The sequence below is a fragment of the Felis catus genome, chromosome X (assembly GCF_018350175.1).
Source record: "Felis catus isolate Fca126 chromosome X, F.catus_Fca126_mat1.0, whole genome shotgun sequence".
Lineage (NCBI taxonomy): Eukaryota > Metazoa > Chordata > Mammalia > Carnivora > Felidae > Felis > Felis catus.
Window position 1 is genome coordinate 110,307,626 of NC_058386.1, and position 26,240 is coordinate 110,333,865.

Sequence of the window (26,240 nt, forward strand, 5' to 3'; positions counted from 1 at the left end):
TTCATGAGTTCAAGCCCCGCATTGGGCTCTGTGCTGACAGCTCAGAGTCTGAAGCCTGCTTTGAATTCTGTGTCTCCCTCTCTCTCTGCGCCTTCCCTGCTCATGCTCGTTCTCTCTCTCTCTCTTTCTCTCAAAAATAAAAAATAAAAAAATAAAAAAATTAAAAATAGTTTAAAAAATTGTTATTAAAAAAAGAGCCTTTTCTCTGCCATCGTAGTGTGTGTGGTTGACTGTTCCTCACCATGTCTTCTCACAAGACTTTCAGGATCAAGCAATTCCCAGCCAAGAAACAAAAGCAGAATCGTTCCATTCCCCAGTAGACTGGGATGAAAACTGGTAATAAAATCAAGTACAACTCCAAGAGGAGGCATTGGAGAAGAACCAAACTGGGTCTATAAGGGGTCGCACATGAGATGGCACACGTTTTTATGCTGCCTGAAGGTCACGTGTTCCTCTCCTCTCCCTCTGTAAACACCCCTACTACCTGAACAACAGACACGTTTTATTGGGGAAATAATGTTTCTTTGTTACTATGCTTCTGTATCAGTAGGTGGGTTCAGAAATAAACATGTGAGACCCTTGTTTGAAAAGAAATGGATGTTGTTGCTGAGTTACATCGATTGATTTTCTTTTGTAAAATATTTATTTATTTAAGTAATCTCCACACCCAATGTGGTGCTTGAACTCACGACCCCAAGATCAAGAGTCGCACCCTCCTCCGACTGAGCCAGCCAGGTGCCCCCTGCATTGATTGGTTTTCGAGTGTTCCCAACCTTGGTGCATTGTCCTTTAAATAGTTGGCTTAATTTGATATACTAATATCTTATTAAGAACTTTTGTATCTGTGTTCATGAGGGATTGTGGTCTGTAGTTTTCATTTCTTGTGATTCCTTAGTATAGTTTTGGTATCAGATTAATACTGGCTTCATAGAATGAATTTGGAGGTATTCCAGCTTCTTCATTTTCTAAAGGCGTTTGTGTAGAATTAATACTTCTTTTCTAGATGGCAGGTAGAATTTACCTGGAATGTCATCTGAGCTTGGAATTTTCTTTGTGGGAAGCTTTTTAGTAAGTTTAATTTCTTTAATAGAGAGCTATTCAACTTATATACTTCTTCTTGAGTGAGTTTTAGTAGGTGGCTTCTTTGAAAGAAGTCCACTTTATCTAAGTTAGTGAATTTTTTTTAAGAGAAGCATTTTATTATTTCTGTTTCTTTTCTGGCCATTATTATGATCATCTCATGAGTTTTTTAACTTAAATAATCTCAACGCCCAACCTGAGACTCAAACTCACAACCCTGAGATCAAGAGTTACAAGTTCCCCCAACTGAGCCAGCCAGGCACCCCCTAAGTCATTATATTTATAGACATAAGTTGTTCATAACATTCTGTCTTTTAAATATCTGTAGAGCCTATAGTGATGTCATCTCCTTTCATGTTAGTAATTTGTGTCTTCTCTCTCTTTTTTAAATATTTATTTATTTATTTGATTTACTTATTTTTAAGTAATCTCTACACCCAAAGTGGGGCTTAAACTCACAACCCCAAGATCAAGAGTTGTATACACTACAGACTGAGCCAGGCAGGCACTTCCTTCTCTCTTTTTTTGCGATCCATCTGGCTAGAGGTTTATCAGTATTATTTAACTTCCCAGAGAGCTAAATTTTCATTTCATTGATTTTCTTTATTTTTATTTTTTAAAGTTTATTTATTTAAGTAACCTTTACACCCAGGGTAGGGTTCGAACTCATGACCATAACATCAAGAGTCACAAGCTGTACTGACTGAGCCATCCAGGTGCCCATGATTTTCTCTATTTTCATATTTTTCTATTTTACTGATTTCTACTTTAATCTTTATTATTTGGGGGGGGGGGGGAGGTTGCTTTCTTGGAGTTTTATTTGATCTTCTTTTTCTAGGTTTTTAAGTCGGAAGTTGAAGTAATTGATTCAAGCCCTTTGAACTAGCTTCTTTTCTAACATAGACATTTATTGCTCTAAATTTTCCTCTAAGCACTGCTTTAGCTGCCCATCATACATTTTGATGTGTCGTGTTTTCATTTCGATCCAGTTCAGAATACTTTTTTTAGGTTTATTTATTTTTTTAAGTAATCTTTGCAGCCAATGTGGGGCTCAAACCCACCACCCTGAGATCAAGGTGCCCCCAGTTCAAAATATTTTTAAAATCCTTTTGAATCTATTTTGACCCCCGTGTCACTTAAAAGTGTGTTATTTAGTTTCTAAATATTTGAGAATTTCCCAGATGTCTTTCTGCTATTGATTTCTAATTTAGTTCCACTGTGATCAGAGAACATACTTTCAATCCCTTTAAATGCATTGAGACCTATTTTATGGCCCAGAATATGTTCTATCTTGGTCAATGTGTGTACTTAAAAAAAGAATATCTATTCTGCTGCTAGTGGTGGAGTGTTCTATAACTATCAATTAGGGCAAATTAGCTGATAATGTCGTTCAGGTCTTCTATAGCCTTAATGATTTTCTGTCCACTCGTCTTATTTATTGAGGAAGGGTGTTGAAGTCTCCAACTATAATTCTGGGTTTGTCTATTTCTTTTCGCAGTTCAGTTTTGCTTCATGTAATTTGAAACTCTGTTATTAGGCATATAAATATTTAGGCTTTATGTTATCTTGAAGAATTGACCCCTTTATCATTATAAAATGATCATCTTTATCCTTGACAATAGTTTTATTCTGAAATCTACTTTGCCTGATATTAATAGAACCATTTCGGCTTTCTTTTTATTATTATTATCACAGTATCTTTATCTGCTCATTTAGTTTTAACCTATTCATCTTTATATTTAAAGTTTCTTTCTTTTTTTCTTTTTAGAGAGAGAGAGAGCACAAGGAGGCGAGGGGGCAGAGCGAGAATCTTATGCAGGCTCCATGCTTAGTACAGAGCCCAACTCAGGGCTCAATCCCATGACCTTGGCTGGGATCACGACCTGAGCCAAAATCAAAAGTAGAATGCTCACCTGAATGAGCCACCAGGTGCCCCAAAAGTTTCTTGAAAGTGGCATTAACTAATCTTGTTTTGTTATCCAGTATGACAATCACTGCCGGTTTTATGTTAACATTCTATTCTCAAGTAATCTCTGCTCCCAGTGTGGGACTTGAACTCACAACCCTAAGATCAAGAGTCCCATGCTCCACAGACTGAGCCGGCCAGGTACCCTGAAAATCGCTGCCTCTTAATCAGGGTGTATTAACCATCTCTATTTAATATGGTCATTGATAGGTCTGAGTTTAAGTCTACCTTTTCACTATTTGTCATCTATTTGTCCCATATCTTCTTTGTTCCTGCTTCTGCATTCCTTTGGGTTAACCGAGTATTTTAAATTATTACGTCTCATCTCCCTTGTTAACTTATTAATTATAACTCTTTGTAGTTAATTCTTTTAATGCTTGCTTTGTAGGGTGTATAGCAGGAAGTTCTCTCTTTGCATAGTAGTGTTGCACTGTAAAAATGACCATGGGAGCTGAACTGTGCAAAGAGATCTTAATAATTCACGACAAAGTAACGATGTTCTGTGCTCTTAACATTTTTTTTTTAATTTTTTTTTTCTCAACGTTTTTATTTATTTTTGGGACAGAGAGAGACAGAGCATGAACGGGGGAGGGGCAGAGAGAGAGGGAGACACAGAATCAGAAACAGGCTCCAGGCTCCGAGCCATCAGCCCAGAGCCTGACGCGGGGCTCGAACTCACGGACCGCGAGATCGTGACCTGGCTGAAGTCGGACGCTTAACCGACTGCGCCACCCAGGCGCCCCTTAACATTTTTTACCAAGATATTAAAATTCCTTTAACTGTTGTTTATAAGTGCATAAAGAAATTTAAAAAAATAGAGTGATCTGAATATTTATTTAGCACACTATAATATATAAAATTATATAAAACTATAAAAATATAAGAAACTTTGAGAATTAAAGTTCCTTTGTTTAAAACAAATTTATCAAGAAGACTTCCTCTTCCAGGAATATGGTGTAGGCATATTTTTCCCTATTTCTCCCTCTAGGTACAAATGAAAATCCTGTACCTTATGTATAAAACAAACATGAGAAGACGCTGACGGCTGAATAGAAGCAGACATATCATACGGGCGAGGGATCTCAGGACCCGAGGAGCAATGTGGCGCTGAGTTCCCTGGGTATTATTTTGCCTCATATATCTCAGACATGGAGATGAAGAAGTTGGCAACCCAGAAATGCTAACAGGAACAGCCTCAAAGAGCCCCAATAAACATGTGCCCTCTTTAGCCAAAAACAAAGCAAAACAAAACAAAACAAAATAAAACAAAACCAGGAGAGGGGCGACCTAGCAAGACAGAGAACATTTTGTGTTGATGCTCTACTCCAGCCAAACATCACAGGAAAAACTGTGGTCCCGCCCCCAACCACAGCAAATGCTGAGTGGATAGCTTAGAATTCGACACCAGGAAGGCAGTAGCAACATACGGCTGCATGCCACCACCCCCCTCCCCCCGGCTCAGGGTGGTGTCAGAGAAAGCCAAATCGGGAGCCAGGATTAAAAAAAAAAAAAAAAAAAAGTGTATTTATTTATTTTTGCGGGGGGGAGAGGGGCAGAGGGAGAGAGAGAATCCCAAGCAGGCTCTGTACTGTCATTGCAGAGCCCAGTGAGGGGCTCCATCTCACCAACCGTGAGATCATGACCTGAACCAAAATCAAGAGCCAGATGCTTAACTCACTGAGTCACCCAGGCGCCCCAGGAGCCACGACTCTCATCTCTGCAGGCCCGTGGCAAGCTTCGGCTCTCTCTCCCTTCCCCACTGAGGTATCCATGGAGTGGTATCAGAGGGAATACTAGCTTCACAAAATGAATTGGGAAGCGCTCCCTCCCCTTCTATTTTCTGCATGGGATTGTGCAAAATTGGAGTTAAATCTTTAAACATTGGGTAGAATTCTTTCATGAAACCATCTGGGCCTGAGGCTTTTCTTTGGGGGAAATTTTACATTATGGATTTATCTCGTATGTAGAAAATCTTTTTTTTTTTTTAATTTTTTTTAATGTTTATTTTTTAAATTTTTTTTAATGTTTATTTTATTTATTTTTGAGAGACAGGGAGAGACAGCGTGAGCAGGAGAGGGCAGACAGAGTGAGAGGGAGACCCAGAATATGAAGCAGGCTGCACGCTCCGAGCTGTCAGCACAGAGCCTGAAGCGGGGCTCGAACTCACGAGCCGTGAGATCGTGACCTGAGCTGAAGTCGGACGCTCAACCGACTGAGCCACCCAGGCGCCCCTAGAAAATCTTTTAAAAATCACACAGAAAAAGGGGCGCCTGGGTGGCTCAGTCGATTGAGCGTCCGACTTCAGCTCAGGTCACGATCTCACGGTTTGGGGGTTTGACTCCCACGTCGGGGCTTGCTGCTGTCAGCACGGAGTTCGCTTTGGATCCTCTGTTCCCCCTCCCTCTCTTCCCCTTCCCCACTCCACTCTCTCTCTGTCAAAAATCAATCAATAAATAAACAAACAAACAAATGATGTTTATTTATTTTTGACAGAGAGCGAGTGGGAGTGCTCATGAGAGCAGGGGAGGGCAAAGAGAGAGGGAGCCAGAGTAGCTGGCTTTTAATATAAATTTTGATGGTACAGGTAGGGAACTGAAGGGATCTTTTTTGCCACTTCCTTACGTTACTGACAATTCAGTTTACTAGAAAAGCTCCTCAAATTATTTGTTTGGGGGGATAGAATAACAAGGGAAAAGTTATACAACTGTACTATGCCAGATAAGAAACACATCGTGGTCAGGAACAGTCATAATCGTAGGGGAACAAATGACAGCCAAGTAGCAACTGAATAGTGGGACTCCTCGTCCACGGCAGTTCATACCATCAGCAAGAAGTGTGCCTTCCTTCTTGACGCCTTCCTTCTTCCTTCCTGGAATTTCCATCACTGCTTTGGGCCTCTTACCCTTTCCAGCCACAGCCTTTTTGGCGACCCCGTCCCAGGCTGCGAGAGCTTGTCAGTGACTTAAAAGTCTAAGTCGTTCTCTGCCTGTCCTACTGCTGTAGAGAAGGAAGTATGTTTTTATACACTTTCTCAGTTGACAGTCTTTTCTGGTATTATTTCATTTATGATCATTAGGTTCTATAAATAATTTCTACCTCAAATTCTTTTTTTTTTTTTAATTTTTTTTTTCAACGTTTATTTATTTTTGGGACAGAGAGAGACAGAGCATGAACGGGGGAGGGGCAGAGAGAGAGGGAGACACAGGATCGGAAACAGGCTCCAGGCTCCGAGCCATCAGCCCAGAGCCCGACGCGGGGCTCGAACTCACGGACCGCGAGATCGTGACCTGGCTGAAGTCGGACGCTTAACCGACTGCGCCACCCAGGCGCCCCTCAAATCCTTTTTTTTAACATAGTAGGATACAGATTCCACTAACGATAAGCTAAGTCGGCCCTCCCCCATCCCCTCTCTTGGTCCTTCATTCAAGGGAGCCTATATCACCATCTACCATTCCGGATACTTTACTTCTTTCTTTTCTGTCTTATCATATGGATACAAGATAGAAGATACCCTGAGGACAGGGTGTTTTGTCTATTTCATTATTATTTATTATTTATTATTATTATCATCAGGGCTAGAACATTTCCTGGCACAAATTAGAGCTCAATTAATTTTTTTTAATTAAAAAAATTTTTTAATGTTATTTTTGAGAGTAAAAAAATTTTTTTTAATTTATTTATTTTTGAGAGAGAGAGAGAGAGACAGAGCATGAGTGCGGATGGGGCAGAGAGAGAGGGGGGGACACAGAATCCGAAGCAGCTCCAGGCTCTGAGCTGTCAGCACAGAGCCGGACATGGGGCTCAAACCCATGAACAGTGAGATCATGACAAACCGAAGTGGGATGCCTAACCCACTGAACCACCCAGGTGCCCTGAGTGCTCAATGTATTTTTTTAACATTTTATTTTATGTTAGGGGCACTCGGGTGGCTCAGTCGGTTGAGTGTCCAGTTTCCACTCAGGTCACGATCTCGCAGTTCGTGGGTTCAAGCCCCACATCGGGCTCGGTGCTGACAGCTCAGAGCCTGGAGCCTGCTTCGGATTCTGGGTCTCCTTCTCTCTCTGCCCCTCCCCTGCTGGCTCTCTCTCTCTCTCTCTCTCTCTCTCTCTTTCTCTCTCAAAAATAAACATTAAAAAATTTTAAAAATATTTTAAGTTATTTTAAGTAATTTCTACACCCAACATGGGGCTCAGACTCACAGTTCTGAGATCAAGAGTCCCATGCTCCACCAACTGAGCCAGCCAGGCACTCCAATGCTCAATTAATATATTTTTTAAGAACTATCTTTTTAAAATAATTTTTTAAAATGTACTTATTTATTTTGAGATAGAGAGAGAGCATGAGCAGGAGAGGGGCAGAGAGAGGGAGAGAATCCCAAGAAGGCTCTGTGTGGTTAGCACAGAGCCCTATGCAGGGCTGGAACTCAGGAACCGTGAGATCATGACCTGAGTTGAAATCAAGAGTTGGATGCCTAACTGACTGAGCCACTCAGGCACCCCTAGAACTATCTTTTTTATTTTTTTAATTTAAATTCAAGTTAACTAACATACAGTGTAGTCTTGGCTTCAGGAGAACCCAGTGATTCATCCCTTACATATGACACCCAGTTCTCATCTCAAAAAGTGCCCTCCTTCATGCCCATCACCCATTTAACCCATCCCCCCATCTACCTCCGCTCCAGCAACCCTCAGTTTGTTCTCTGTATTTAAAATTCTCTTATGGTTTGCCTCCCTCTCTGTTTTTATCTTATTTTTCCTTCCCTTCCCCTGTGTTCATCTGTTGTGTTTCTCAAATTCCACATATGAGTGAAATCATATGGTATCTGTCTTTCTCTGACTGACTTCTTTCACTTAGCATAATACACTCTAGTTCCGCCCACATTTTTAAATGCATAAATGAGTTATGCGTTAAACATTATGTACTAAACAAAGGAACCTATCCAGTGTGTATAATGTTGGATCTGTAGGAGAATGTTTTCAGAGTTCCAAATAATGAAATTCCGAGCCAATATGAGAAATACACTATTTGTAGATGATTATTTATTTGCTTTAACGAAAGTGTAGATAACAATGAAAAGCCGTGGGTTCAGTTGTTGAGGAAAGGGGAAAGTAATGTAGGCTATATGGCTTTAAGCATTATAGATCCATTCACAGATGTGTTTTATTCTAGCCTGATCTCTATGAAGATTATTGTCATGTAACTCATACCTCTTGGTTCTAATTCTGTGAGCAACATGGAATTTCTCATTATAATTGTGCTTTTCTTTTTTTAAATTTTTGTAAAGTTTATTTATTTATTTTGAGAGAGAGAGAGAGGGAATGGGGGAGGGGCAGAGAGAGGGAGAGAGAGAGAATCCTTAGCAGGCTCCACACTCCCAGAGCAAAGCCTGACATGGGGTTTGAACCCACGAACCGTGAGATCATGACCTGAGACGAAACCAAGAGTCGGTGGCTTAACCGATTGAGCCACCCAGGCGACCCCATAATTGTGCTTTTCATGTAGGTCTGCTTCTTGAACGCCTGTTATGTGTCCAAAACAGTGCTAAGTCCTGGGCATAGAGTGGGAAGATACCAAATAGGGTCTCTACCTTCCTGACAGTTTTTAGAAGTAAGCTCTACTCCCAACATGGTGCTTAAACTCAAGACCCTGAGATGAAGAGTTGTATGCTCTATGGACTGAGCCAACTGGGCACCCTTACCTTCCTGACATTGAAAGATAATTGAGGGAATAGACCTCAAATAAATAAAGTGACAATAAATATTTAATCACAAATTATGATAAATTTTCTAAAGGAAAAGAACAAGATGCCTTTGGATTAGATGGTCAAGGAAAGTCTTTGAGAAGGAAGAGTTAAAGTGAGATGTGAATTATGAATAGGAGTGAGCCATGCAAAAAGCACGGAACAATATTGCAGAGGAGGGAACAGCAAGGGTCAAGGACCTGAGGCAGCAGGGGGAGTGGGGAGGCATCTGGCTGGCTCGATGGTAGACCATGCACCTCAGTCTCAGGGCTGTGAGTTCAAGCCCCATGTTGGGCATGGAGCCTACTTTAAAAAAATTGCAAAAAAAAAAAAGGGGGGGGTCTGAGATGGAAAAAAAGTGTGACATATTTGAAGAACTGGAAAAAGTCAGTTTGTCTTCAGTATTATATAAAGGGATAATTATGGATATATAGGCAGGAGTTAGATCATACAAGGTTTTGTGGGTTATGTCAAACAGTTTGGAATTTATCTGAAGTTCCAATGCAGTATTTTGTAGGGTTCGACTTGAGCAAAATGACATGATGCGGTTTTCATTTTTTAAAAGATTTTCTTTATTTCTTTCTCTTGTATTGTATTATGTTTTGAGAGAGAGACAGAGAGAGAGAGTGAGCAAAGCAGAAAGAGAGAATCTCAAGCAGGCCACTCAGTGGCAGCTCGGAGCCTGATGCAGGGCTCGAACCCATGAACCGTGAGATCATGACCAGAGCTGAAATCACGAGTCAGAGGCTTAACCGACTGAGCCCCCCAGGTGTCCCCAGAGTTTCATTTTTAAACGATCACTCTGGTTGCTCTAGTGACAATGGATTGGTTGAAGAGAAGAATGAGCAGAGGCCATCCAGTGACGGGGCTACCGCAGCAATTGAAGAGGTGGATGGTAGTGGCTCAAGGCAGAATGGTGGCAGAGGAAATCTAGACATGAGAAGGCCCAGATCGGAGCCCCGAGGAATGGTCCTTCGGGAGGCGTGTCGGGAAGTGAGGTGTTGTGAAAGCCAGAAGCCAGTTCCAAGAGGGAAGGAATAATCAGGTGTGTCAGAAACTGTGGAGAGGTTGAATTAGATAGGAATGAAAGGTATGTCAAATTGATATGGCAGCTCAGTGATCTTTTCTGACCTCTGTGAAAGGAGTTTTAGTGGATCCAGAAGCTCTGTCGAAGTGGGCCAACGAGGGAGTATAGGCTTTCAATGCCGAAGACAACAAAAAGGACTGGTTAATAGATGAGAAAACATCTACTTAAAAGTCTCAAAGATCTGCAAGGTAAGGAATTACCAGGATAAAACCTCAGCGACTGTGAGAACACAGTGAAGCGAAGCAACGAAATCGGCTTTGTCCTAAATACAATTGTGGCATTTGGGGGAGTTTGAGGATTTCAGCTTTGCAAAAGCCACCCAAAACACAGGGGTAAAAGACCCAAGCTCTGGGCCCCGTTAAAGGTGGAAAGTCTAATAGAAGTTCTTTTCCCATGAAATTCATGTCCAAAAGGAAGAAACCCTCATGAAGGAGACCTTAGCTTGCTCTCGCACTCCCCCAGGGGACTACAAAGGAGTATTTCCTAGGTGGTGCCAAGCAGGACACAGAGGAAAAAGATTGGCCCAGAAGCTGTCATCATGCGGCCCCAATTCACACGGCCTGGGTGACTCAAGAAATCTCTAGTCATAGATTTAAAGTGATCCCGGCCTGCTAATGTTTCTTAGCAAAAGCAGACATAGATCCTTGGCTGAAGAAATTCACCTTTGTCCTAGATCTGAAAAATTTATTCAGCTGATTTTATAAGGAAAGTGAGCAACTCACAAAAAAGTTAAGAGCCAGAGAACGGAATTACCACCAGTGAGAACTGGGGTTATTAGACACAGAATATAAGAACTACGTTTATTATGTTTAAATAAATAAATAACGTGTGCAGCGAACAAGGATTTCTAAGGAATATTTGAAAACTTATTTCATCACACTTCTAGAGGTTAAAAAAAAATCATGATCGAAATTAAGAACTCAATCAATGGAAGAGATTAACAGCAGAGTAAGCCCAATTAATTAGACAATTAGTGAATCGAAAGACATTTCCAAAGAAATTCATAAGAAAATGGAAAGTTCTTTTTTTTTTAAATACAATTTATTGTCACATTCGTTTCCATACAACATCCAGTGCTCCTCCCAACACGTGCCCTCCTCAATGCCCATCACCCACTTTCCCCTCTCCCCCACCCCCCCATCAACCCTCAGTTTGTTCTCAGTCCTTAAGAGTCTCTTATGGTTTGCCTCCCTCCCTCTCTGTAACTTTCTCCCCCCCTCCCCCTCCCCCATGGTCTTCCGTTAAGTTTCTCAAGATCCACATATGAGTGAAAACACATCACAAGAAAAAAAATTTGTAATTGTGTGGTAACGACAGATGTTAACTAGACTTATTGTGGCGATCATTTCACAATATACACAAATATCAAAAAGCATTATGTTGTACATCTGAAACTAATATCATGTTACATGTCAATAATACCTCAATTTAAAAAAGAAATTATTCTGGGTACCTTGGTGGCTCAGTCAGTTAGGTATCCAATTCTTGATTTCGGCTCAGGTCACGATCTCATGGTTGTGAGATTGAGCCCTGTGTCGGGCTCTGTGCTGGGTGTGGAGCCTGCTTGGGATTCTCTCTCTCTTTCTCCATCTGCCCCTTCCCTGCTTGTGTGTGTGTCACTCTCTCTCAGGAAAGGAAGAAAGAGAGAAAGAAAGAAAGAAAGAAAGAAAGAAAGAAAGAAAGAAAGAAAGAAAGAAAGAAAGAAAGAAAGAAAAATTATTTGGAAATCAGCACAGAAAGACAAAGAAATAGAATGTATGGAAAAGGCACAAAATTATTTCCTAGGTGGATTTTACTATTTGATAAATTTTTAAAATGTTTATTTATTTATTTTGAGAGAGAGAGAGAGAGGAGAGAGAGAGAGAGAGAGAGGGAAAATCCCAAGCAGGCTCTGCCCTGACAGTGAGAAACCCGACACGGGGCTCGATCACACAAACAGGGAGATCAAAAAAAGTTTTAAATCAAGTTGTATAACACAGGATCTAGTAGATGGTGCAGGGACAACTGGATGTCCACATGCAGAAGAATTGTTGGCCAATTCTTTTTCTTATCATTTTTTTTTTTGTATAAAATGTCACTGGATTTATCACTGGGATTCGAGGAGTCAACACAACCACACACTTTGCTGTTTGTGGATGAACTGAGTAACAACCGTGGAGTGATCAATTGCCAGCAAACTTTGAATGAAGTGATGTGATTGGTTAAGGATCGTGAAACACATCTGTCATTTACATGTTTTTTTGTGGCCCAAAGAGCTAGTGGCAAAGTCTGTACTTTATCCACTTCCTCACAGGTAATACACTGTGGTGACTAAAATTGAGAGACTGATGTTATTTAACTAGACTGTGGTAACTGAAATTTGTGTATATTGGAATGAAGCAAAGGGAAAACTATTTGTATACGTACTTTGCTTATTAGATTCTACCTTCAAGTGATAAATAACACTCACATATAGTATAAGAACCATGCAATACTATACTTCCATTTATTCCCTCCCAAACTTTGTGCCATTTTTGTCATATATTTCTTTTACATATGCTACAAACCCACAAAATATTGATGATTTTTAAAATCATTTTTGAGTAAGAGAGAAGTCTTCATACCAATACACATACTATTTCCAGTGTTCTGCGTTCCTTCATGTAGAACCAGGTTTTTAAATTTATTTTATTTGTTTTAATTTAATTTTATTATTTTTTAATGTTTATTTTTGAGAGAGAGACAGCCAGCGGGGGCATGGTGGGGGGTGGGGGGGAAGGAGACAGAGGATCCGAAGCGGGCTCTGTGCTGACAGCAGAGAGCCCATCACGGGGCTCAAACTCAGGAACCAGGAGATCATGACCTGAGCTGAATTCAGATGCTTAACTGACTGAGCCACCTAGGCACCCCTAGGTGCCAGATCTTTTAAAAGATTTTATTTTTGAGTAATCTCTACACCCAACGTTGGGCTTGAATTTACAACCCTGAGCACAAGAATCACATGTCCTTCCAACTGAGCCAGCCAGGTGTCCCTCTAAAGATCCAGATTTTCATCCTATATGAGGCCTGAAGGACTTCCTTTAACATTTCTTGGCGTTCAGATCTTCTGGGGCTGAATTCTTTTAGCTTTTGTATATCTGAAAAAGTCTTTATTTTGCCTTTGCTTTGAAAGATCTATTTACCGGGCGAAGAAGTCTAAGCTGACTTCTTTTTCTTTCACTACTTTAAAGATGTTCCACTGTCAGCTGGCATGCCTTTTTTCTGATGAGAAATCTCCTCTCATCTGTATGTAATGTGTCTTTTTTCTCTTCTGGCTGTTTTTAAGATTTTCTCCATCACTGGTTTTAAACAATGTGATTATCATATACCTTGGTGTAGTTTTTCTCATGTTTCTTGTGCTTGGGGTTCATTGATCTTACTAATTTTGGGGTACCCAGTACTTAGCACACTACCTGAAATGTTGCAGACAAATCAGTAAATATTTTCTGAGCCAAATGGAATGATTTCGTAAGGTAAATCAACTGTATGAATGCATCTATTTGGATCTTCAAATATTTTAATTTGTTCAACCAAAATAATTTTCACTGACAAGTATTACCTTTTTCTGTGGGCTCTTTCTCTCTGGCTCCTCCCATCCACTGCCCTGCATTTTAAACTCCAGGAAATGTGAATTCTTTTGGATTTTCCAAACTGTCACGTTGTTTCATGCTTCTGTGCCTTTGCACATGCTGTTCCCTCTGCTTTTATCTCTCCTGTCTGCCTGGGGAACTATTATTCATCTTTCAAGATCCAACTCAGATGGTTCAACTTCCAAGGAGGTTAAGACTTCCTTGACTCGAACCCCTTTCGCATCTGATTGACCACTTCTTCATCTGAGCCCATGCTAATTTTGTAAGTACTTCCATCACTGCGTTGATCACATTTGGCTATCTCGCACTTAGCCCAATTTCAGGCACATTGAAGTGCACAGTGATCATTACATGAATAAATGGGAGTTGGGATAAATGTAAGAAAAGGAAGAGGGAGGGGCGCCTGGGTGGCTCAGTCGGTTAGGCGTCTGGTTTCAACTCAGGTCATGATCTCGCGGTCCATGAGTTTGAGTCCCGCGTTGGGCTCTGTGCTGACAGCTCAGAGCCTGGAGCCTGCTTCGGATTCTGTGTCTCCCTCTCTATCTGCCCCTTCCCTGCTCACCCTCTGTCTGTCTGTCTGTCTCTCTCAAAAATAAATAAACATTAAAATTTAAAAAAAAAAAAGGAAGAGAGAAAGTAGCATTAGCAATGCAAATCCTATAGGGCCTTATAGCTATCATAAGGATTTTAATTTTTACTGCAGGTCAAATTGAGACCCTTTGTAGGCTTCTGAGTAGAGTGGTAACATGATCCGACTTAATTGTTTATTTTTTAAATGTTTTCTTTTTGAGAAAGCACAAGTGGGGGAGGGGCAGAGAGAGGGGAACAGAGGATCCGAAGCGGGCTTTGTGCTGACAGCAGCGCGCCCCGTGTGGGGCTTGAACACACAGACAGCAAGATCATGACCTGAGCTGAAGTCAGACGCTCAACTGACTGAGCCACTCAAGTGCCTCCTGACTCAATAGTTTATAATGGTCTGTCTGGATGTGTGTTGAGAATCAATGGTTGGTGTGCGTTGTGGGTTGCACTGTGTCCCCCCTCCAAAAACAAGATAAGCTCGAGTTCTTACCCTTCAGTCCCTATGAATGTGCCTTTATTAGAACTAGGGTCTCCGTGGACGTAATCAAATTAAGGTGAGGTCATATTGGATTAAAGTGGGCCCTAATCCAACATCTGATGTTCTTATTAGAGGAGGGGAATTTGGGCACACAGACACACACACACACGTTTGCCAGCTTTGTGGAGATAACACAGACACATAGGGAGAGCACCATGTGAAGACAGAGGCCGAGATTGGAGTGATGTGTGTATAAGCCAGGAAAGGCCACTGATTGCTTGCAACAGTCGGAAGTTAGGAGAGACAGATGATGGTCTCTCAGGGTCTCCAGATGGAATCATCCCTGCCAGCACCTTGATTTCAGACTTCTAGCCTCCTGAACGGTGAGAGAATAAGTGTCTGTTGTTTTAAGCCTCCCCCCCGCCGCCCCAGTTTGTGATACTTTGATACAGCAGCCCTAGGAAGCTAGTACAGTGGACAAAGGTAGAAGCAGTTAGGAGGTGAATGCACTGGTTCGGTCGGGAGATGACGGAGACCAGGATCAGGGTGGTAATGGCGGAGATGGTAAGAAACCACCAGATTCTGGATCCATTATGAAGCTAGAGCCAAAAGAATCTTTTGATATATAGGTGATGGGGTGTAAGAAAAGTTAGCTATTGTTATCTGCGTGAATAGTTTAAATATTTATCGGCATACAACATGTACCCATAAGTGTGTATTTTTTCATTGCCTTGGGGCAAATATCCCAGGTTTGAGGTTCTTCAAACAAGGCTCATTCATCGGGGAAATGAAAAGAAGCTTATTTTGCTATGTGATCAAAGGGTACATCACATGATTTCTCTGGGTCTCCATCTCCTACTCGATGAAACAAAAAAGCTGAGCTCTATTGTACGACTATGTGATTCTATTATCATCACGTGCCTCATTGCCTCGGTATTGATAAAGTTTCCAGAGGATAGTACCCTGTTTTCTGACTTCCATATTTGAAAACCTATCTACAAGTCTGCAGTATCTTCAAGTAACAGAACTCTCTGTCCTCTCTGTTGTTGATTGTCTGCCATTTGATACTTTGAGTAGGAGCGACCTACCATATTTAAAAATAGAATTACAGAAAGACCAAAGTAACCCTTTGTGCATTCTTAAAATTTTTTTTTTTAACGTTTATTTATTTTTGAGACAGAGAGAGACAGAGCACGAACGGGGGAGGGTCAGAGAGAGAGGGAGACACAGAATCGGAAACAGGCTCCAGGCTCTGAGCCATCAACCCAGAGCCCGATGCGGGGCTCGAACTCACGGACCGCGAGATCGTGACCGGAGCTGAAGTCGACGCCCAACCGACTGCGCCACCCAGGCGCCCCAACCCTTTGGCATTCTTTCCGGGATATGAGAGTGGAATGGGGTTGCCTAATGGCAGTGTGGAAGTCCATTTGAAATAAAGATTTGGAATTTTGAGTCTCGAGACTTCAGATTCCACTTCTCGGAGCACACCCCGAGTTATCACCCTCCGCATGTTTATATTTTAGGAGGTTAATGAATTTATAGGACAAGATAATTGTAATACTAACAGGAAACATTTACATAGGGTTTGCTATGTGTCAGGCCTTGCTGTAAGGGTTTTGAAAATATTAACAGTTATTTTCCCCATTATACAAACAAGGAAACTGAGGCACGGAGCTATTAAGATTCTTTTATTCCGTTAATAAGGGATCTCATATCAAGCAAAAATAAATGGAACCCTTTCCCAATAATTAAAACAGAAATGACAAATGCAAGGCACTTCGGAGACTTAATATCAAGAAAAGAGGTTTTGTTACAATCCCACAAACTAATTCTGACGGGGTCCATAACAAAACACCCTTGACATTAGGCCGCTTCCTGCCTCCAACCCTTGTTGACTTTGGATCTCTAAGGAGGAAAAAGGAGACTGAGAACCAGGCCTCAGGGCATCTGAGTGCCACCTCGCCAGCTCCCAAACACCTGTTAGATCCGGTTCTCAAGAAGTTTCAAAGTTTTGAAATGTATCCCGGTATTGTTTCTAAGTCGGTCCCTCGCTGTCGCCTTGCAAACGTGCTTTAATCTTTCACTTGAGATTCCGGAGTCAATGTTTCCTTTCACCTTCATGCTTGCCAGAGGATATGAGCTTTCCTAAAAGGCGCAATTATTACCCTGTGGGACACCCGAGTTCCGCTCTGTTCCGGGCCCCGCAACCCTCGCCAGGTCTATCTTTTGGTCAGTCTCAGCTGGGTCCAGATGAGAGAGACTATGGCCACGCCGTGTCATCGGTGTGGGTGACCAACGCGGTGACGGAACAATCGGCGGTGGGCAACCAGGCTGATCGACGACTGAGGGGGACATTTATGTCTTCAGCCAAATACCGTCCGGAGTCTAGTACCCAATGAAAGACGTGGGCTTGTTCCCCCAACCCCATCCCAGAAGCGGGGGGCCGACTTTGAAGCTGGTGTCGAACTGAGTGCCTCCACCTAGATTTTAGCCTCAGGTGGGTGCAGCGGTGGTTTGGGGAAGTTCCCGAGTGATAAAGAGGAAACCCGAGCTACCTGAGACACAAGCCCGGTCTCCCACAGGGGCACCACGGGGGACAATGCTCTCCCGGCGCGGGCCCTTCGAACCCTGGCCAGAGGCAGACCTTCCCGCCAGCCCGGGTGCAGAGGGGCAGGGGCGGGCGAGGGGGCGGCGGCGTGCGGTTCCCACATTGTTAGGGACGCCGAAGCACATCCAGGCTAACCATCCACGGCTAACCGTCCTCAACGCCATGCTACTAAAGGACAGGCCTAGGGATTAGCCCCGCGCCACTCCCCCCTCCCCCCACAGTTACGGCGTCCAGGTGCCTTTGTGAGTCACCGAGACCCTCCGTAATAAGCCCACAGTGGGTGGGGCCGCCTCACACTTTCTCGCCTCTTCCCACCCTGACCCAGTCCTCCGCCGATTGAGCTCCCCAGGCCGGCGGGCAGCAGCAGCAGCCGCAGCCGCAGCAGCCGCCGCCACCGCCGCCGCCGCCGCGCCCGCCCCACCGGGCATGCTCAGAGCCCGGGCGGGCCCTGAGTGGCGGCAGGCAGCGCCCTGAGCTCCGCGCGGGGCCCCCGGCGCCCGGGTCCCTTTAAATCCGGCCGGCCGGTTGCTAGGCAACGGCGCGGCCCGCGCTGGCGCTGCACTGCGGAGGCTCTGCCCCGCGCCGGCCGGGCCGGGTCGCGGTGGCCAGCGCCGAGCCCAGGGCTGCCGGCCGCCAGTGGTGGCTGGCTTCGGGGAAGGGGAGCCAGAGCCCGCCGGACCCCACCCACGCTTTCAGGTACGTCTGCGCGCGGGAGCGCGGGGGCTCCCCCGGACTCGCCGCAGAGTCACCCCGGGCCCGGGGCGCCCGGTCCCCCACCCCGACCCCCCGCTGCGGCTTTCCGCTCTCCTCCGAGGCCCGGGCCGGGAGCTGGCGAGCGCCGCGGAGCCCAGGGGACGGGGCGTGGGCGTCGGGGCGCGGAAGGAGGAGTGGGGTCGGGCCTCGCCCGCTGCCCTCCGCCCGCCCCCCGACCCCGCGACCCCCCCCCCCTCCCGCCACGGGGTAGGGGGACCGGGGAGGTGGCAGGTAGCGCCCAGCCCCGAGCCCCCTTCTCCCCACTGGAAGCAGCGATGGCAGGAGTTTGTTAACCATTTACCGAGAAAACCCCCTAACTATGCATGCATAGATACAGCTTTATAGCACGAATGTGACTTCCATACTAATAAAGTACTCAGCCTTTGGAATTAAGGTGACTCCGTACCTTTTCTTCTAGAAGGAACAGTTTCACACTAATAACAAAGAATTGGAGGCTTGCAAACCGTTCACCGGGGCCCACTTTTCAATGGTACTTTGCTTCACTTTCAATATCTGCCGAACAATAGGGAAGACAGTTTGTCCCATGAAGTGGACGCTTGGCTCAAATGTTAGGACCCTGGGAGACGAAGGCAAAAATCGAGGTCACTTCCCCTTTTGATGATTTTACAAATTAACCGCACTCGGAGGGAGGGAGGCAGGCAAGGCCTGGGCTCCAGCCCTTTGCTAACGTGGCTCTTGGCACGCTCATTAGTGACAAGCATGCTGCTGCGGCCACCAGCGGTGGCTCATTTGTTTGGTAGGTGCTAAAGGCCGGGAGATACCGCGGTGAATAACACGCCACCATGATTCTTGTCCTATTTGATAACTTCCCTCGCTCGGGGACGGGAGACTTCGTGGCATAACAGTTGGGAAAGTGGGCTGACAAGTTAAAAAGAAAACTTGCTTCCGAGTGTCTGGCATCACATTCTAGATAGGCCACACGGCATTCTAAGTATATCGCTTGTCATTTTAAGCTACATCTCAGATACACACACGGATTGGGGTATTCTGGTTAATTATATTTCCTAATTATGCTGTGGGGATTTTATTTTCAGTTCAAGCTGGCGAAGGAGGACAGCGGCATCCAATAGAAGACCCTGGATCACAGAGAGTGTAAGTTGTGCTGGCTGGTAACTTGTTACTGTTGGTGTTTACGGGCGCAAAGCCTCACCCCAACGGAAATCTTCAACTTTGTAGCTAGATCATCAGTCTGCCTTGGCAGCAGGCTATCAGAAAAAGTCTCATGAAAATACAAAACGAAACAAAAGTGTCCTGAAGACTTTAGCTAAGCCAAATAAACTTTGGGGGGGAAAATAAAAGTCCGTTTCCTAAAATGTTACCCCGAAGACTGGAGAAACCAGAGGAGAAATTATAGATATTTACAAAAACTCAGTTAGAATCAAAGCATTAATAGAATTTTCGGAAGGAACGTTAAAGGTCATGCATTCAACAAATATTTATTGGTGGCTACTGTGTGTCGGGAGACAGAGGTGAATAAGATGCCAGGAGTGCAGAGTCATCCCTGCTAATATTCAAACTGGTAGTCCGATTGTGATATTTCTGAGAAGTTATTGGTGGCTCTGAAAAACACTGGGGCATTTGGAAAGTTCTTGGTAAAGCAACTGGAGATAAAATGCAAATACCTTCAGTTGCGGACAAGACTCCCTTAGAATCGATTTAGCTTCCGGAAATGTGGAGGCATCAGCCACTTGCAGGCCTCAAGGCTAACCTTCCCTGAGGATGCAGGTTAAATTCATGTAAGATTTGACTTTACATTCCCCACTGCTTGTTTTAATTGTTTTTTTTTTTTTTTTCTTTCCAAACTGACTTTGTCTGAGGTCTGATGATTTCAGGCTGGCAACTTGGGAGAAGGAGTGGGTTGTCTGACTGGCTGGTTTATGTCCCAAGGGAGGGGAAGGAATGCCTACAAAACAACAAAACCTATTGTCTACAGTGGACTTTAAAATTGCTTCCGTTTTCATTTTCGTTCATTTCTCTTAACCACCTGAAGAAACCGAAGCTCAGAAAAGGTAAGTTTTCCCCGTAGGTCTCAAGTGTGGGAGTCAAGGAGATGTGCCGCCCTCCAGTCTTTTCTCACTATAGTCCTTACTCAGTTCCTTTCTCAAGAACTTCCTTTTCCTTCGTCCGCACAGTGTGGCACACTAACACATGTTCCCCCACCTTGACTTCAGACACTTCATTCGGGTCCTCATTTGGGTGTTTAACATGTTTCCGTGAGCCAGTGATTCTCCAGAGGGTGGAGAATGGAGACCTCCCCTGGAGGGGGCAAGTCACAGTCTTCTCAAATAAGGAGAGATGGTAAGGAGGAGAGTGTTTTGTGCCTGGGAACAGTGGAAGCAGAAGAAAAAGGTCGAGAACTACTGCTTTTAAGTGAGAACAGACCGGACAATTGAGCAAAGAAGCCAGGCCAGTGACTTTCTTTGTAGCAGGCTTTTTTTTCCTCCTTCCTTATTTTGGCCCAGCCGTTTTTCTGAGGGTTGGGAGAACTGAAACCATCCAAGAATAATGGGGGAAAGTTCCCTGGGCTAAGAAGGGGCCTTTTGTCTTCCCCTCACTGCTCCTGGGTTGTGACTAAAAGCCCCGCCTCTAGCTGAGAGGGTGGCTGAGGGGCTGGGTGTAGTGACAAAAGTTTGACCGGCACAGGTTGGATGGAGATGACCTTTTCCAACCGGCATTCCCAACTGACAAACTTTGGGATGAAGCACTCTTGCGAGGTGGGGAATAAAAGCCTCTGGAGGTTTTCCAGAACTGTTCCCCACTCCCTGCCTGCCCCTGCCTGGGGGAATACTTGCATTTTGCGGACAGATGTAGATTTATGCAAAAGAGATTGTCCTGAAACTTTGAAATCAAATTCCAATATAGATGAGATAAGGCAACAGAAAAAAGATCTTTGATTTTGAGCTTATCAAATTTCCCTAAAGCGTGTGATTTTAAAAATGAATATTTTAGAAAACAGCTAATTGGATTTAACATATTTGATCACTTATCCACCTTAATATGAGTGTGTTCCCCAGGGCCCCATACCTTGAAAATGAAAATGAGATGATTTTGTGGGTTTCTCCCTTCACAGTAAATAGTGGTGTATTATTTTCTGGAGCTATTCGAGGGTAGCTGTGCATTTACCTAAGTTTTTTTATGGACTGGTTTGCCTAAAGATCCGTAATAAAGGATTGCTCTTTGCTTAGCTCTCAACAATTAGGTTACATGACATTACATTATAAATTTCTTTTCAACTTATCGTATCAGTGGTTCCCAAATTCTCTAGAAGAGTCAGGAGATCACTCACTCCAGCAAAATGCCCTACTGCTTTGCCACTGAGAAAGAAAGTCACCGGAGGAGGAATAGCGATGTTTTCAGAGAGACACTAACTACAAGGATCAGGAGTCTCATACTAATTCACGTCGGGCACAAATGAGTAGATGTAACCAAGTCCTCGACACCCATGTCTTACCAGCACGGTCCCAAGGACTTCTGGGGGATCGCTCTCTTAGAGGGCTATTAATGTTATTTTTGTCATGGGACTTTATATTGTTTTCCTGTGTCCTGGCTTGTTTGTTTTCTTTCAAATTTTCATTTCTCTGGGACCTCCTTCCCCTCCCCTTCAGTCCTCCCGTAACCGGTGTAGCGGTGGATGGGCACTTCCAGTAATAAATGCTCACAATTGACCCACTAGAAAGGCCTGCTTCTCCTTTCAGTGATGGCTCCCGCTTTGATCTGCCTTCTGCTGCCACAAATTACCCAATCATGTTTATTGAGAGCAAAATGGCTGCCATGGCAGGGTAGACGGGCAGCATTGTCTCAAAGCATATTCCTTGGCCTTGCCAGAGAATACTAATGTCATACTCGTCCTGCATAAAAAAACAAACAGTGCAGTTTGCGAAGACAAAATGACACTGGCAGCTCTTACCCCCAGTCTGGGCTTTGCCATACTCTGTGACTAGATTTGGGAACAGGCCTTTAAAGGATATCTTGCCAATGAAAGAGGCAAAAAAAAAAAAAAAAAAAAAAGAAAGAAAGAAAGAAAGAAAGAAAGAAAGAAAGAAAGAAAGAAGCAGCTCAGAGCCCCCTTGACCCTGTCCTGTGTAAACCATGGGAGGGAAATTCCAAAAGGCTTTTCAGACCTTTCTCTTTCTGTCCTTTGATATGTGACATGCGATTCTCTTTACCCTCCCCCCTTCATTTTTCCTCTCTCCTTTTGTGGCCCTTTAAAAATTACCTAAGCTCTGGAAATAGTGGGGTTGTTTTCTTTCAGTTTGTGGAATGAAACCTAGCAGAAGAATAAAGAGGAATTTTCAAACAAGCGCTGACCTGGGAGACAGGGTCTCAGTTTTACCACCACAGCCTGTGTGGACTTGGTCAAGTCACCTGACTTCTCAGAGCCTCAGTTATAAAATCAGTGGACTCTTCCCAGTTCTTTGAAAAGCACTGACTGTATCAGGAAATTGTACAGAGAGAGGCTCAGGGAAGAAAGGTAGTGAAATTGAAGAGGAAAAAAAAAATATGTTTCTGCCAGAGATTTATCAGAGGGTTGGAGATAGAAGTCGCCTTTTCAAGGTGCAAAATTATCAATGAAGAGAGTTCCTTATTGTAACCTTTTTCTACACCCAGATTTCTGTCTCAGGTTTGTCATTATTGCTACCTCCAGGTATACGGTGGCCTCACCTCACTTGCCCCTCTCCACACCTCCTTCCTGACCAATCTCACCAATACCTTTCATCCAGAAATAGGTAGGAGGAATAGTAATCTCTCTCCCATTGCTGCCCGATGAGAAGCATTTGTATCTGTTACAGAATTGTCTGGTGAAAATTTGACTGCTAAAGAATGTGACTGGCAATTAGCATCACTGTCTTCTCTCTTTCCTCTGTTCCTTTTTTTTTTTTTTTCTGACCACTGTAAAGCTCCCAGTCGTCTTCATTCGTAGTTCTAAGAGGAGAGAAACCAGGATTACGATGATCTTCCCCTTAAAGAAAAGACAGAGCCTAGATGCTTCCGGGTGGTGATTTAGTAGGATCATAAAAGCCAGAAAGGACTGTTTGACGAGAAAGGAGCTGATGCTCCAATGGCAAATATATACGATGAACTTCCAAGTCTGTGCTTCTTACTGTGGTCTTGTTAACTAAACCTAAGTAAAGCTCGGCTTATGGCTTTTGAACCGATCATTTTAACACCTTCACTGAGTATTTGTATCTTTCCCTGTCCTCAAAGCCCAGTGGTTGCCAGTGGGGAATGCACCCTTGGGGATGTTGAGTCCCTTCCCTCTCTTTTGGAGGAGGGAGGAATTAGGCATGTTCAGTACACATAGATACCAAGTTTACTCTCTCACCATCGCAAGGAAAATCTAACATTCAAACTGTTTAAAAAACTCCTGGGGAGGGGCGCCGGGGTGGCTCAGTCACTACTGTTACCATCTTTATGTTATATAAATATATATCACATACTAAATAATAGACCATTATAATCTTTAATAATATTAAAGAAGATATTACTTTAAAAAGAAACACAACAATGGCCATTTTCTGTTACCAAGATAAAATTATATTTGTGTGCATGAGAAAAATCAGTGGTGATGCTACAAATATATTGTAGCAAATGAACGTATCAGCAATTGCAGTTGCTGGTTTGGTCGCTTCAGATGTCAGTGGCCTTTCAGCGTGTTGCTCGGGTCCTTCTTTCTCCCTACTCTCCGGAGTAGTTCTATTTGATCAAATACTTCTGTCCCTTAGGAAAGCTGTTATGTTATGGATTCTCTTTGAATAGGGAAGACTCCTCTTGACACAAAGAAAATATCCTTTAATTTTTAGAAATGGAGAAAGTTGGTTGTGATTTAGCCTGTTACATTTTTACCTAAAAACCACACTTGGAGTCAGTATCTCGAGAAAAACCCATTTGGTGGCGTTAATATCTTCAACTGTTGACGTTCAGTTCTCATCACGAAACTGCTGTCAAAATGGATAGAATTCTGTACTCTTGGCAGTCTGGCCTAAAAGCAAAGCCCAAGACTGGAATAGCAGGAATTTGCAGGTCAAGACAGAAGGGCATTTGGCAGAGTTAGTCGTAAGGAAGTCCGCATGGTATACTTTACCCAAAGCAGCTCACATTGCATTAAGCCCTGATGTTTTAGTCACTTTAAAGAGTGAATAAGCGGTAGTCCAGCCCAAAAGAACTAGAAAAAAATCAGGCACGTTGGAAGCACAAGTATTAACCCGCTCTTAATATTAACCTGTTAATTTGAAATCGCATTTACTCTTTTGAAGCAGTTCATTTTCGTGTGTGTGTGGTTGCTATCTCATAGAAACGTTTTCTCAGTCTACAATACGAAAGCTGGAAGTGCCTGTGGAACTTAGCTGGCTTCGTTTATTTATTTGTTTTGAGAGAGAGTGTGTGTGTAGGGGATGGGAGAGAGAGGAGGGAGAGAATCTCTTAAGAGGTTAATCTTAAGGGAGAGAATCTTAATCTGACGTGGGGCTCGAACCCACGAAGCATGAGACCCTGACCTGAGCCGAAATCAAGAGCCAGACGCTTAACCCACTGAGCCACCCAGGCACCCCTGGTTTGTAGCTTCTCAATGAGGGGGCCTAAGCCCGCATCACTCAGTGAGTTAAAGGGAGAGCTAGCCCTCAGATAGTTAGGTCCTTTCACCTGTGAGCCAACACAAGTGGTTTCTTTCAACTGCACCAGCTGCCAGTGCAAACAGTGTGCCTTGATTTTGTATTTTGTTTTTCAGGAATCGGAAGACGTACCAGGAGAAATGGATGCTAGAAGAAAACACTGGAAGGAGAATATGTTTGCTCCTTTTTTCAGTGCACAGGATGTTCTAGATGAGGATTCTCAGCCTGAATCGTCTTCTGAACAAATGACTTTAGATAAGGCCAATAGAATAGAAGGAATTTATAATTTGTCTAGTAGAAAGTTTCAAGAAGAAAATAAATTTAAGAGGAAAGAATTTATTTCTCAACGAAATGAAAAAGAACAAGAACCAAATTTAAGAGGGAGAAAGGTAAACATTTCAAAGAATGAAGCAGACACAAATTCCGTCTCCTGTGAGTCATCTAGTTTGGATGTTGTGACCGAAGAAAGGGTTATTAGCATGGAACATCATTCTACCTGGACTACAAAGGAATTACCAACCCTCCCGTGGCACGACACGAAGAAGAAATTTACCGAAGGAATGTCTCCAAAACTTCGCCTGAATCTTCTGAACGAAGAACTGGAAGAACTTAATATGAAATGCAGAAAAATAGAAGAGGAATTTGAAAATGCCGAAAAAGAACTCTTGAACTCCAAAAAAGAAGTCTGTGCAAAATCCCTGAATTTTCAGGACACAGGGACGGAAGCTTCAAAGAAAGACTGGGAGCTCCAAGCTTTAAGAAATGACCTATCTGAAAGAGCAACAAACGTCCAGAACTTAACTGAAGAGCTCCAGCAAGCCAAAGAAGTCATCCACAGGCTGAGCCGAGAGAACAGAGATTTAAAAGAAGCCATCAGGAAACTAAAGCGTCAAACTGAGATTGGAAACGCACTCCTGAAGGAAGAAATGAAACTGTATTATGAATTAGAGATGGAAAAGATCCGCGGGGAGCTGGATGCCATCAAGAACGAACTGAGAGCCGAGAAGACCCTGCAAGCAAGAAATAACAGGGCCCTGGAGTTGCTTAGGAAGCACTTTGCTTCCGTAACATCAAGTACCCTTGACAGCTTGACGGAGGAGTTTTTTTAAAACTTGAAAAAATAAAAAAAAAGCCTTTCACGAGGCAAATCTTGGAGCCAAATCAGTGTTTCTTGTGCTTTCTTTGTGTGCTACTTAAAATGTGTGTAATGGGACGTAGTTTTTCATTTGGGTGGAAGCAGGATATCCATAAAATGTATAAGCGTTCCCTTCAAAGCTTCTGCTTCCTCTTTCGAATGACGTTATTGCGAGAGCCCAAATGGAAATGAAGCTTCAGAAATCTCTTTAGATATATATATATATATATATATATATATATATATATATACATACACACACACATATATACATTTCACTCAAAGACCTGTAGTGATTCACCAAATCATTTATGAATACAAATCAACAGCCATTTTGTCATCTTGCGAGCAATCTGTCCTTGGCACGTCAATATCGTTCCATCTGTGTTCGCTGATATTAACAATAAAAATCCTGTTTATGTGTGTAAGCATAGCATGTCTTTGGGTCTTATAGCTAGCTGCCTGTTCAGACTCCATGGGATACTAAAAATGTTATCTGCTTTCTTTGAGATTCGACCTTAATTAGGCACATATAAACATCTCTGGAAAAAATGCAGTTCTCACCCCACCCACCCCC

The 26,240-nt window shown here is 43.3% G+C and overlaps 1 protein-coding gene and 1 pseudogene across 2 annotated transcripts; both read left to right on the top strand.

Annotated features, from left to right (window-relative positions):
- The first annotated feature begins 242 nt into the window (after positions 1-242).
- Positions 243-513, top strand: LOC102899602 (annotated as a pseudogene).
- Positions 514-16,823: 16,310 nt separating this feature from the next.
- On the top strand, positions 16,824-25,689 carry CCDC160 (coiled-coil domain containing 160). Of its 2 annotated transcripts, none has more exons than XM_006944014.5 (3): positions 16,824-17,035; positions 18,955-19,012; positions 24,645-25,689. In XM_006944014.5, the coding sequence occupies exon 3, from the start codon at positions 24,669-24,671 to the stop codon at positions 25,635-25,637; it is 969 nt and encodes a 322-aa protein (XP_006944076.1). In that variant the 5' UTR covers positions 16,824-17,035; positions 18,955-19,012; positions 24,645-24,668; the 3' UTR covers positions 25,638-25,689. The 2 variants fall into 2 exon arrangements, with proteins under 2 accessions (XP_006944076.1, XP_023104873.1); XM_023249105.2 differs by lacking the exon at positions 16,824-17,035 and adding an exon at positions 17,706-17,842.
- Positions 25,690-26,240: the final 551 nt, after the last annotated feature.

What these genes read in the sequence shown, in the direction of transcription:
- CCDC160 (XM_006944014.5), top strand. Translation starts at nt 24,669, where the DNA reads ATGGATGCTAGAAGAAAACACTGGAAGGAGAATATGTTTGCTCCTTTT.